Raw genomic sequence first — 13,809 nt, forward strand, 5'->3', positions numbered from 1 at the left:
TTTTAATATATAAAAATAAACATAAATTTATCTTTTTTTATTACATATTTTATCAATAAATGAATTATTTATTCATAATAATTCCTTTCTTTGTGTAATTTAAAACTTCTTGTAATACTGTGATATAAATAATGAATAATAGCTATAGGTAATATCATAGCTACTAAATTTGATTCTGATTCGATAATTAATAGTCATTCTCTCAAATCATATTGCAAATAAATACATAATGAATTGTTTGCAGATATTTTTTAATTTTTCAAATTTTTCATTATTTTATATCTATCAATCAAGGTTATCCATTATTTACTTCAGTCGCCTCAATTAAGTACAATGAATTTTGTATAGATCGAGTTAATGCAGACACGTAAGCAAGTATTAATTACGGATTAAGAAGCTTTTTCATAACAATGATGTTAAAAAATTCATTTATTCTCTCCCTCTCTCACACACGCAGACACACACTCACTCACTCACTCATTGTCTCTCTCTCTCTCTCTCTCTAATTGTCTCTCCTCTCCCTCTCTCATTTCTTCCCTTTCTCTTCTTGACCAATTTCGTATCGATTGCAGCATGGAGTTTGTAGCTGTACCCCTTTAAAGTACACGCACATCGATTTATACGGACATCTATCGCAACCTCATTGCATCGCGTACAGCGGCAATCCCGTCTTAGCTATGTCCTACTGCTATCTGATCCAAGGAAAATGTCTGACACTGCGAAATGATCTTCCCTACGAAATGCAATACGTTTGCGAGCTCGACTGCAAACCCATCTGTATATCACCTTGCCCGCCCTGCAAAGTTTCCTGTGATCCCCATGGCACCCCTTGTCCACCGATCACTGGATGTCCCACTTATTCAAATACGAAGTCCTGTGAGCGTCAAGCGCAATCCTATCCACCTGCCCAACCTGCGTCGCTATGTCAACCTAATTCAGAAACGATGTACCAGGGAGCAATGTGTCAACCAAATGTCCAAAGAAACGAATTGAATCCGCGAGTTTGACAATACGTCAAGTTACGAGATATTCATGTGATATGAAGATTTATGAGGACCATTTTTGTATGGCGAGTCATTAATCTTGCCATCAATTGAAGTCTGTCTTTACTAGTTTTACTACTATTTTATTCCATTTATTTTATAGTTGTATACTATTGAACATAATGTACACATTTGTGAGAATAAAAAATATATTGCGCATAAAAATTACTTTTCCACTTTTCTTTGCAGAAACCATTTCGTTTAACTGAAAAATATAAAGTAAAGTAGTTTTAAAAAATTGCATTTATATCGAATAATCGAGTGAATACATAAAATATCTGCAGTCAATAAGTTCTCGTATATATTTGGTATATCTGAAATCAGTAATAAGTGATGTACCTTCAGTTGGTACATCATACAGTAGTCTCTATTATCAAAGTATGATTACAGATTAAGATACAAATTGTGTTATATAATATTAAAAAATATATTTATATATTAATAAATATATAAATTAATTTAACATTAACACTAATACACTTCATAAATAAATATATTTTTATCGACTTTTGAATAGAATTTGTATTTTACAGAGTATCTACCTTTAATATCAACATTTTAAAAATTAGTGCTATATAATTATATGTAACTGCATGATATTATTTTTATATATTACGACAAATTTTAATTTAATAATAGTGCTTGAGCGATTAAAACAATTTCTATGTTTCGATTTTATCATCGACTATTCTGAATACGAATCATTTATAAATCATATTATTTAATGATAATATATTGAACAATCAATATCAAAATAATTATGTATGTATGTATACATATACACAATATCAATTATAGCAAATTTATGTTAAGTCAATCGTACTACACTATGAAGGAGAGGGGGAGTATGTTAGAGAGCATAAATGTAAAACAATTTCAAGAAGAGAGAGTATATTATATTAAAGTATAAGTTTTTTTAAATCATATTTTATCATTGCGTGTCTATTGATAGTTAAAACCAGTTAAAACCACATTTGACAATCACTAAATTGCTTTATAGGCTTAACGCTAGTAAAAGAATGCCGTGGAAGAAAAACTTAATTAACCATTACGTCCTTTCTTAATTAAGAAAAAATGTTTGGCGTATCTCGTAGAGATTACTGTGAACGAAGTAAACTTCCGTTTGCGTTACCATCACGTTTGCTTTCTCACGATCGAAAGCTTGATCTAAAACTAATCTTGGAATTTTTTGCAAGAACATTGATGTTAGACGAATGGATTGACAGAATAGAAATGCACATCTATATAATTTTCATTAAATTATTAATTAAAATCTTTTCAAGTATTTATATAGAGATACAAACACTACATAATCGATGTATGTACGCAACAATTTAGACACTGAGGTAAAAATTATTTAACGCGAAACACTTAAAAAACAGATTATCATTAGTTTTTACAATTTATTTATAAATAAAATTAATATTAACTTTGCTAATAATCGAAAATGTTGCGTTTAATGCATAATTGAGAAAATATCAGTTCAATTATTTAATTATTTATATTTTATATCTATAATATTAAATATCAATTATTTTGTATGAAATGTGAATATTTATCGCATATAAAATCAACGAAAATGCGACAATGGCGAATGACAGTTTCGAAAATACAGCTAGGGTAAAGCGGATAATACACAATTCACAGATAATAATATAGTGACAAGAGAGAGAGAGAGGGCAACATTATCAGTGCGGTGGCACATGTGAGTTGACATTGTTTGAAGAACCTGAAGACACACACACACACACATACACAGACACACTGCACATGGTGTGTCGTCGCGAGTCGTCGGTTGCAAGAAGCGCGATGCGAGGTTCGCAAGGAGGTAACATACCGGACGGGAGGGACGAAGGGTGTAGAGGGGTGGAGGAAGAGAGTGAGAGAGGAAGGGGCGGTAGGGGGCAGTGTGGCGGGTTCGACGGCCGGCTGGTGGCCCAGTGACCGGGACCGGTTCCCTCCGCGGTTCCTCCTTCCGCCTTCCTTGCAAACGCACAACTGCATCATCTCGACTCACCTCGCTCCGTCACCGTCCCCCTCAACATCCCTAGCCTGCTGCTCTTCTCTTTCTCGCTCACTCACTCCCTCTCTCTCTCTCTCTCTCTCTCACTCTTTCTCTGTCTTTCTTCATCGTCTGCCAACCCTCCGCTTACCTCCTTCTGGATCCAACCCGATGCGCGCACTCGCGCCTCTCTCGTCTCCTCTCGTTCATTCGACCGACCGGTCGACCGTTTCTCTCTCTCTCTCTCTCTCTCTCTCTCTCTCTCTCTCATCTCTCTCTCTCTCTCTCTCTCTTCATCGTCATATATCCCGCATCTTCTCTCGTCTTTCGCACGAAAGAGTTACCACACGCGCGAAACAGCCCACCGCCTTCTTCGTTGATTCTCTCCGTGATGCCGATGCGAGATGCTTTTCTCTCACTTGCACTATTTTGCCACTCGCGCTGCCAACAGCGTCCATCACATCCTCTCCTTCTCTCTTTCTCACCTCGCGAAGCAGAGGTCATGCCGCGCGTATTCGCTTCTTCATTCTTCCTCCTCCCTGTCCTCTTTCTCCTGGCTGCCCCGCCGTCGTTTGGTCGTTTCGTTCTCTTCATTTTCTTTGTATCTCGTAGTTCGTTCAGTGATCAAGCCGGCAATACGGGTGGATATGCAATTATTTATCCCACACGACGTGGGCAGTCCGCGGATAGGAAGGACGGAGGGACCCTAAGATAAACGAACGAATGCCGGTTTCGAATGGGAGTATCATACACGTCGCGACATCAAAGAGGAATCTTTAAATTCAGGATGGGCCTGGTCTTCTCTCGAACAGCTCAGTCAAGGACTTGAAAGGAAAAGTAGTTCTATGCAGAAGAAAGAGAAGCAGAGAGAAAGACAGGGAGAAAGAACCAGAGGGAGAGATCGTGAGGGAAAGAGGAAGAGACGGAGGAAGAGGAGAGGTCCCGGGAAGGGAAGGAAGTGAAAGTACGACGAAGGCCTGTGTGTTAGTTAGCAGCGCATCCGAGATTTCGTGCTACCGCCTTTCTTCCGTCTTCCTCCTGTTGCTATCGTCGTCGTTTCTCTCCCTGTGTTTGCGTTCACACCTACGGGGTTTACGAGGCGAGGACTCGCCGATAGTTTGTAGGTTCGCACATAACGAGCGCACCCGTACGCGTATACGGAAGGACGCAACGTGGAACGGAGATAACTGGCTATTACGTTCGCGGAAGGAAAGTGATTTTCCCAAGGGCGCACTGACCTCCACCTATGAGACTTTTTTCCTCGAAACACAATTTCGATGGATTTCTATTAAATTATTCTCCATTATCACCGATTCTTGCGAATCTTAATTCTTATTCAAAATTTAAAGAATGATGTTCTTTCTAACATCAATGTTGATATTTTAGTGTATTTCCGATGAGTTGACGATATTTTGCTTGCTCACAGTCGTCTTTAAAAAAAAATTCATCTCTAAAATGATTTTTATTAAAAAGCAATCCAACTCTTTAAATAAACAAAGCGACACACAAAAATTACCAGATATATATTTTCCACTCCTGAACATCACTTCTCCTACTACATTTCAAATTTTCTCTCTCAAAAGACAAACTCAGACAATATAACTAGTACATAAAGATATATTTCTTGATGATAGATAGACAGAATTTCGAAGGTGCTTCGCGAGTATACATCTATCGACAATAAAAAACCTTCAAACTTTTATGGATTTTGCTCAGACACAAGTATGAAAAACAATTTAAATTAATTTTATAAATTCTCAATTTCAATTAACTAAAATCATAATCTTATAATAGAGTTTGGAAACTTTGTGTCGAATAAATTATCCGGATCTTTTACAACGAGACACTCAATCAACAAATTATTGTCTGAATTTTTACAAACATTCTCTAAACCAAAAGAACAAAAAATTCTGGCTCTATATATATTTATATAACTTCAAAACTCTTTTACTTTGTTAATCTATGTACAATCTAATATTTTAATCACTGACTCTACACTTGTAACGAACTGTGAAATTTTATTAATTAAATAATTTCTAATAACGAGAATTTTCTTTTGTAACGATATATTGAAGATGGCCTAATCGAGGCCGAAACGTTTATATATTAATATTATCATATATTAGGTATATTAAATTAATAAATCAGCATATAATCCGTTACTAAAATTATGCAAATGTGGTTCAATGTTCTTTCTTATTATTGTTATTAAATTATTCATGCGCAGCATGAATATATCCACAAGCTAACTACATTTCCTTACACTACATTTCCTTACACAAAATAATACGCAGACTATAAAAATTAAAACTAAAAAAGAAACTATAAAATTTCAAGGTGACAGTTTAGAAAAGAAATGCTAATTTCGTGATATCTGTTAGATCTTACACAAACTTGTATTGATTGAAAGAAACCTCCTAAAGACACACACACTTAAATAAAAAACAAAATTAATGAAATGTAGTCTTAATAAAGATTAACAAGTATTCCCTATTTTACTTTAAATCATTTTAAGACATGTAATTGAATAACATTAATTCATTTGTAATTATATCAATAAAATATGAAGTTATCTATATATGTTTCCATATTATTTAATGCTAACTCTGCCGTCTAAGGTACGTCGTCGTTTATGATTAATCGCGATAGATAATACTACTGGCATATCGGTCGTCTTTTTGCCATCGATTAACCGTACCGATCGTGATCGTCCATTGCGCGTCTTCCGATCCCGTTCCTTTGGCCTGCTTCCTCGAATGAAAAAGGTAATCAACGAGTGCGAGCAACGCGGTTCCGTAAAGGAGGGCGTCCGTTAGAAGGAGGATGTCGAAAATCCGTTGGAAGAGGCCGGAGGACGAAGGACAAAGCGACGTGAAACGGGAAGTGAGGACCCGAGTGAGATGTAGGTGAGGAGGAGAGACCAAAAAAAAGAAGAAAATGGGCCGTGGTCATTCGCGGCAAACTATTCTTGGGCGACTTCGTAACGGTATATCCGATGAGACCCAACTCACGAATATACTTTAGGCACGCGGCCCTTGTCCGGTTGTCTCCGAACAGCTCCATCCAGCGATTCGCCGAAGCTTACACCTCTGATATGGCTCATGCTTTTGGCTCTTCTGCTCCTCCCCCTCTCTTTTTCTTCTTTTCCTTCGTAAAGTCAACATGTGGCGAATTGGGCTGCTTCTTAGGATAGTCACGAGACTTTTCAAATATTCTTGAGCCAAATGATACGTGACGCGAATAGTATGCGTCTTGTGACAAGTATATGTATGTTGCGTTGGTCTTTACGAAAATTTGCTTGTTGTTAATTGAATATCGCCATAGAAGGATACGTGCAGGCAATAACAAAGATCGAGACGGAAATTATTGATCTTGCACGAAGCCTCACTGGAAATCTATATCTATCAACATAGAAATCTATCTATCAATGTTCTTTCAAAGCTACACGAAGCCAATCATAATCATATACCATAAGTACCATAATGAATGTTTAGGATCTGCGTTATTCAATGATCTTTTCGTTCATTTAGCACGGCTTTATTGTACTCATAATCCTCAACATTTCAGATATACTTGACATATTTTAAATAATATATCGCAGAAACTCGTTAAATATTAATAGAAACTTCTTTGGAATTACAATATGAAATCCTACAAGACAAGAAGTTGCAAAAGGTCCATATTTATCACACGTTCTAATACACATACCTAAATGACTTGTATCTGACTTGGATTTATTGTTAGAACCCTTTTCTCTCTCTCTCTCTTTCTCTCTCGCGTGCTATTGACCTTTACGATTTGCCACAAACTGACATCGGTTGTAAAGTAAATAACTGAATAAATTATTGTAATTCGAAATAGTATTGTGGCATTATCTGTATTATTTGTACTGTTGGACATCTATCATGTTTCGCACATATGCTTATTTTATTATAAGTATCTCGAACAAAATACTATTACTTTTTTATTTAATCGATTCAAATTAGAAAGTATCAACAAAGAAATTAATAGTTCGTTTGACTTGAAAATATAAATAAATTGTCGTAATATTACTATATAACAAAAGAAACCAATGTAAGAAGAGAAAAACGGAAAAACATATACCATATATGAAAATTAAGCGGTGACATGCAAATCATATTTTTTATTGTGTGTAAAGGAAAACATTTTTTATGCAAAGAAATTGCATATCGGGTCATACATTACAGTTGCATAAAACGATTCAGCATATGGTAGAATCTTTATATATGCACCGACTGCAAATGCACAGACGCAACCATATCCTTCCCTGATTCACCGAGATAAAGTCGTTCGTCTGAATATCGAAAAGACCACATCCCTTTGAAAATTATTACATATATTACAGCGATAAAGTTGTGTAATATATCGAATATGAGATAATAAATGAAGACTAAATTATATTATTAATAGTTTTTATATATGATGCAGGAGACGATTACGTCTACTGAATTTCAAAATTTTATGCGTTATGCAGAGAAACGAGATGAATATTTTCTTGAGCTATACATTGTTAACATTGTTGGATTTGCTCTGATTTGTCTTTTGTTGTTCAATGCAAACGTGGAATTTCTTCTGTTACCAATTACTCACGTTAGTCTATTTTGCAATAAATGATTGCTATTTTATTACGTATTGCTAATTTTTTTTCAAATTTTCAAATAAATCGTTTTATCATACAGAAATGGATATTAAAAAACATAATTGTATAAAGTAAAGAAAAAAGAGAGAGAAACAGAACGAACGAACGAACGCTCGTGCTGCGGAAGAGGATAAGGCGTACTAAGAGAGTGTAATCTATTAGTCTCGGTCCAAGGGCCTCCGCACAAAGCAGTCACAGTAATCCGTGGAAATATGGCCAAACCGGTCTCAGGACCGAGATTAATGAGAAAATAAAAGAAACATTCGCTCAATCTCGATATTGACAAAAGCCACGACTCTCATAGTGAATAATCAGATCCGATTGAACTGAAGTAAAATACAAATGACGATCGCACGATTTTGTTCGCACCGTCAGAACGATCAATCACATTCTTACAATTCGTAGGAGGATCTCTGCAGTTTTATCTTCTCGTAATCGTTGCATGGAGTATACGGCGCACGGGCGATGCTTCGCATAGTACAGAGCGGAACATCCCAATGCGCAGAGAAAGAAGGTTAACAGATAGACAGAGGAAATAGAAAAGAGAGTCGCGCGGGAGACGAAGGTCTCGTGAGGATGCGAGCGAGCGAATGCGCGCGCGGGCGCGAAAGGACAAGCTCCTAGGTAGTGTACGTCGTGCACGCGCGCGCAGGTACTCGCGACGAGGAACCGGAGAACACGCTCTTCATCTCGTTTTCTCCCTTTCCGTACCTCCTTCGTTCGTCTGCTTTCCACCTACTGCCCTCTCTTCCTCGCGCTTCTTCCCTCGTGGGCTTTCTACCTCTCACCCCGCTGCTCGCCCTGCGCGTTTCGCTCTCCTGCTCGCTCTGTGCAAAGTAAAGAGCTGCCTTGGGTCGTTGGCCGCAACTCGCCGTGACCCAGTGCGAGCGCTAGGACATTGACTCTGCCATCGCCATCGCCATCCGCGATACCAACTTCCCCCGTCCCGTCGTCTTTCCTCCTCCTCCTCTGTTTCCTCTCCTGTCCCCACCGACATGCCACCACCTCCACCACCCCCTCCCCCGCCCCGCTACTCGACCTCCCCCGCTCCCGTATCGCCTACCGATTCCTCTATGCCTCGTTCGGTTTACATCGACAACTGCACCCTCTTCCTCCCTTCAGTGATCCTCCTCGCTCCTTCTCTTTCTCCTCTCCACCTCCATCTTCTTCTCGTCTCTGTTGGTTCTTTTTGCCCTTTTTATTCGTTCGCTTCCTTCTTTGCTGTCCCATACCAGGACACCACCACGATCGATTCGCACGATTCCCAGTTGAAAGAAGCGGGACGCCGCGCCGGTGGTAGCGTGGCATGCTGGCTGCATCGGACTGCATGCGCGCCGGCGACAATCACGTGTGCATCCGCATGCAAGTTCCGCGTGTACATTGCTGGGCCACAGGAGCCGCGTCGAGCAGTCCCCCGTGTAAATTGGGCTCTATTTATGGCCAAAGGTTCGTCGATGGGGTCGGTTCATGGTTACGGTACTTGGATGAGCAGGTGACGGCGTAAATCTCATGAAAATCACGCCAGGAATCATTTGATATCGATGTGAATTTTATCAGTCTCTTGAGTTTTTCGTTCATATAGATTTAATTCCTTCAATATTTCAAAGAAAAATATTACAGGAAATTATCTTGCTTAAAAAAGAAAAAGAATCAATTTTGATAATATTTTAATAGAAGAATAATATTTCGTTATACATAATGTCCAAATTCAAAAACAAGCTTGAGTATAGCTGCTTATCCATTTCTTTAAAAAAAGAAAAAAGAATAGCTATTGTGACAAATGAGATTTTAAAATCTTTTCTTTTTTTATATAACCCAAGATTATCTCCGCAAAAACATTTATATGGAGGTTATATGATCGTTCTTTAAATTGAATAAAAAATTTCTGTCACCGCGGGAAGGTATTTAATTCATAAATGCGACATGTTATTTTACATCTCATCGAGTTGCTGAGTCCTCGGTACTTCATTCTTATTGAGACGGTAGTTACTATATAACGAGCGTCGTAAAACAATTTCCAGCTGTGTGTTTCTCTTGATGCTTATAACGATAAATCTATTCGTTTCGTTTGTAAAGTTTCGTAAAGCTTGAGTCGGTAAAACTTGAAATTTTCTCAAGATGCTCACGGCTGTGCGGTTCGGCAATCCAGAAGTCGAGGCACGAGTCGAGAAGCGGAAGAGATGGGAGGGGGCAAGGAGGAGGGATTGACCCCCGCGTCGAGGTACGACTCGCGCAGTCAGCTGACTCGAGCAATCTCTCAGCTGAGGCAGCGTATCGAGGCCTTCCGTGAGATATTTATCGGGCTCTGGCGTAACAGCATAACAGCGCGTCTGATCGCGATGACGACTATACCGAAATATCCCTGTCATTGACCGCTAACTAATGTTCAAGCGACAAGTCCCTGACATTGGACATTACCATAACCGGGCACTATTTGATATTTCCAAGTGTTAGACTACTACAGATTTAAGTGATACATAATAAGTATTCGTTTAAAAAAGACTAAGTTATGTATGTTACAAAATTTACATATCTTATAACGCACGTTTGTAATTTAAGAAATAAAAAAATGGAGAGAGAGAGAGAGATGGTGTACAAAATTTTTTAAACGAAAAAAAATTTGAAAAATTTTGTTCATTTACTCGTTTGTATATCGATTAGAAACTGCTCTTTCACCATCAACAATTCTTTGGCACGTTCAAATAACATTTCTAACAATTCTGCAAAGATAATGAGACTTTATAGTGTGTATAAGCACATGTTCTAAAAGCGATAAGATAAAACTTCCTATTATACACTATCGTCGCGATAAATTCAACCTAAGTCACAAAGTCTTTTTATCATTTCGCATCAATAGACAATGCAACTATAAATAAACACTTATATTTTACGCGCGAAAGACAATGTGAGATATTTATCCTTACCTTCTCCTCTCTACCTTCGTTCATCAAAGGGAGGATTCGAAGGCTCGTCTTCGAAACCTGATTTTCTCCGTTTCACTTTCACGGATGCGCGGCAAACGCAAGACCACGCCGAGCAGGCGTTAAACTTCCTCATCGGTGTGTCGGATGAAGGAAGACGAGAGGGAAGGTCGAGAAAGGGAAGAGAGAAACAAAGAGTAGCACAAACAGCTTTGTTGCTCTGTGCCGTCTAGAGAATCAATGCGAAAAAGATGGGAGAGAAAAGATAAAAAAAGAAAGACGAAAAAAAAACGTGCTTATCGGTATTCATATCTTATCTTTTGTCGATTTCTACTTCATAATGTTATAAAGATATAGTTTTTGGAGCATCTAAGAGCATGATCTCTTAGCTACATTAATTTGTCCCTGATTTACCAGAGAGATTACTAAAATATATTTAGTATATAAAAGTCAAGATAATATATGTATGTATTTGGCGAATAAAATTATTTCTTCATAGCGCGTACTGTAGAAATAAAAATTCTTTTATAATCGCAAATAATCTGTTTAAGAATGTGAATAAATTCAATAATTATTTGAATTATCTCTCATCTGTCAAAATAGCCGGCTTAGATATCAATCTGGCGTAACTACTTTCTGCCTAATAGTCTGTAAGTCTCGTTCGAAGGAAATCGGTGACTTCGGTTGAATCATACTAGGAAGCGAAGTGTCCAATTAAGCACTCGCCAACAGGAAGCCCCTTACTTCCCGATCGTAAAATATATCTATCCCGATAAGAGCGGTTGGGTCCTGGCCGGCGGAGTGCCCTAATGAGATGCACGGGAAAGGTCTCGGTTTTCGCGTCACGTTTCTCCATCCTCGTGCAACGACGTGAACTCTAACGTACACAGCGATATCGCGCCGTTCTCGCGCAGGATCCAAATTGTGAATTCTTAGGCGCCGCGCCGCCGCGACGTTATCCTCCTCCGCTTATCGTTTTCTCCACTTTACTACAAGTTTACGAAGAGAGAATCTAGTTCCAAACTGTCTTCCTCTTGTCGTCGAAAAATTTATTTTCGTCGAAATGCAGAGCGCGAACGCGCGGTGAATCTCAAGCTCCGGTGCCACACACGTCCCCCTGCGATGGAGACCGTTCCGCGTTCGTACGTGCCATGGCACGTACCGTTATGCATTTTCGGTCGAAAAGGCGGAAAGGACAAAAAACGGGGGTGGGAGATGAAGGAGAGAAAGAGGAAGAGTGGCAAAAAATCGATGCATCCTGTGCTCTGACCCCTCGCGGTCGAACGGTCGAACGGTCGGTCGAGCTACGAGAATACTGGTAAACGTTCTATCCGCCGGCTCTTGATCGCTTTTTTTTTAACCATCTCTTTTTGCGCGTTCCGTCGTGTGCGTGTATCACATCTCTCTATCTCGTTTGCTCGCGTATTCGATTACGGGTGTCTCGTATTACGGCGTTGGACGCGTGCAACGTTCACGTCTGCGACTGCATCTCCGACCCCGAACATCGACAACTTCTTCGTTTGCGTATAGCGTATCACGTTTCACACATTTTAATTAAAAAAACTAATGCACACTCCTTAACGCGACGAATAAGATTGTTGAATGAATCGAATTATGGATAAAATATAATTGACAATTTTATACTTGAAATAAGAACTTGAAACAAGATTGAAAAACACATCCATACGATTTATTTTAATTAAATACGTATAAAATACACATATTAAAAAAATAACATTAAAATTATATCTACTTTATATTTTATTTTACAACGAGACTCAATATATATCTATTCTACATTAAAATCTTAATGTCAATGGAAAAAATAATCGCTTTTAATTAATTTTAAAATATCACGACGTAATCATACTTGATAAATTCTCTTTGGAATAATATCGACACGTTCGTATAAAAATTAAATATAATAAATGTAAACTTTCAGATATTTATTAATTCTTTACTTCGGTGACGATTATCGTGCTACGAAGATATAAAAAAATTTCAGTCGCTCAGTTCGATACAACAAGGACTGATATATGATCCTTAATTATTTGTACAGCAATAATTTATGGAAATGACGATACATTCGCAAGTACGAGTCTATAGATACGCGTGTATTTGCACATCGAGTATCTTCTTTGCGAACACGTTCGGGCATCGGTCCTCGTAAAAGACTTTTATGTGTTTGCGAACCGCCGAAAATAGCTACACAATCGGAACCGGTTTTGGTAGAATCTTTGCGATTTCCGTAGGATCACGCCTTGGCCGAGTGAAACAGCGTTCCCCATCTTGTTAATATATGCGCGATACAATTACATCTGATGGAATTATCGATTTTTTACCACGTTCTTTTTTTTGCCTTGACCGTATCGAATATTTCTCAAGTATATATCTATAACTTTCAAAGAATGATCTTTTTTAAGTGCCATGTGAATGCGAGTACGTCATCGAGATATTCAATTTGCCTTTCGAGTGGTTCCGCATAAGTATGTACAGTACCTCTGCTACATAAAATTAACAGAATTCGATTGTAAGAGTGAAGTCAAGTGACTCCACTCTTGTTAAGCATCTCCTTTCCGAATAAATATGCGTAACGCATCTACAGTAAGTAGTAATGTGAGGTTAGATTAACGATGTCATTAAAACACCTGCGGTGTGTTTTGAGTTAATCATTGTTTCTATTATCTCGTCGAATACATGAACATGCACACACGTATTTATGTACACGTACGTAAAATGTGTTTATATAATCTCTGTCTGATGAAAACCCTAGCGAAAATAAATAAAGGGAGAATGACACGAGTGCATAAACGAAGCTTCTGAGGAGATTGAAAATTGAGACGTTTACTCTAACTTTGCACTTATCGCAAGTTTCGATACAAACATGTCTCTACGCTATAAACAATAATCGCTATGCATATGCAATAATTAAATTTACTCACCAGCCGACGACGATCGTTTGTTTTCTCTCCAGCCATCTGTCGGTCCATGATGACTCCGCAATATGCAGTAGGTGGCTCGAAATCGATCGACAGGTTATATGATCCCGCGTGTGAATTAGCACAATTACTCCTCGTTCCACAATCACTTGTCGCGATGTATTTAGATACGCCTTTTACGGTAAAACGGTTAAATACGAGGAGCTTAAACAACCCATCCGCCGTTGGTTTTTGGTTTTCGCAA

The 13,809-nt window shown here is 38.3% G+C and overlaps 1 protein-coding gene across 1 annotated transcript; it reads left to right on the plus strand.

The window, feature by feature from the left end:
- Nucleotides 1-507: 507 nt before the first annotated feature.
- Nucleotides 508-1,196, plus strand: LOC108781270 (uncharacterized). Its single transcript, XM_018549192.1, has one exon. The coding sequence runs from the start codon at nucleotides 678-680 to the stop codon at nucleotides 1,005-1,007; it is 330 nt and encodes a 109-aa protein (XP_018404694.1). The 5' UTR covers nucleotides 508-677; the 3' UTR covers nucleotides 1,008-1,196.
- Nucleotides 1,197-13,809: the final 12,613 nt, after the last annotated feature.

This window comes from Cyphomyrmex costatus, unplaced genomic scaffold, assembly GCF_001594065.2.
Source record: "Cyphomyrmex costatus isolate MS0001 unplaced genomic scaffold, Ccosl1.0 scaffold8, whole genome shotgun sequence".
Taxonomy (NCBI): Eukaryota; Metazoa; Arthropoda; class Insecta; order Hymenoptera; family Formicidae; genus Cyphomyrmex; species Cyphomyrmex costatus.

Coding starts and splice junctions, on each gene's coding strand:
- LOC108781270 (XM_018549192.1), top strand. CDS start 678: ATGTCCTACTGCTATCTGATCCAAGGAAAATGTCTGACACTGCGAAAT.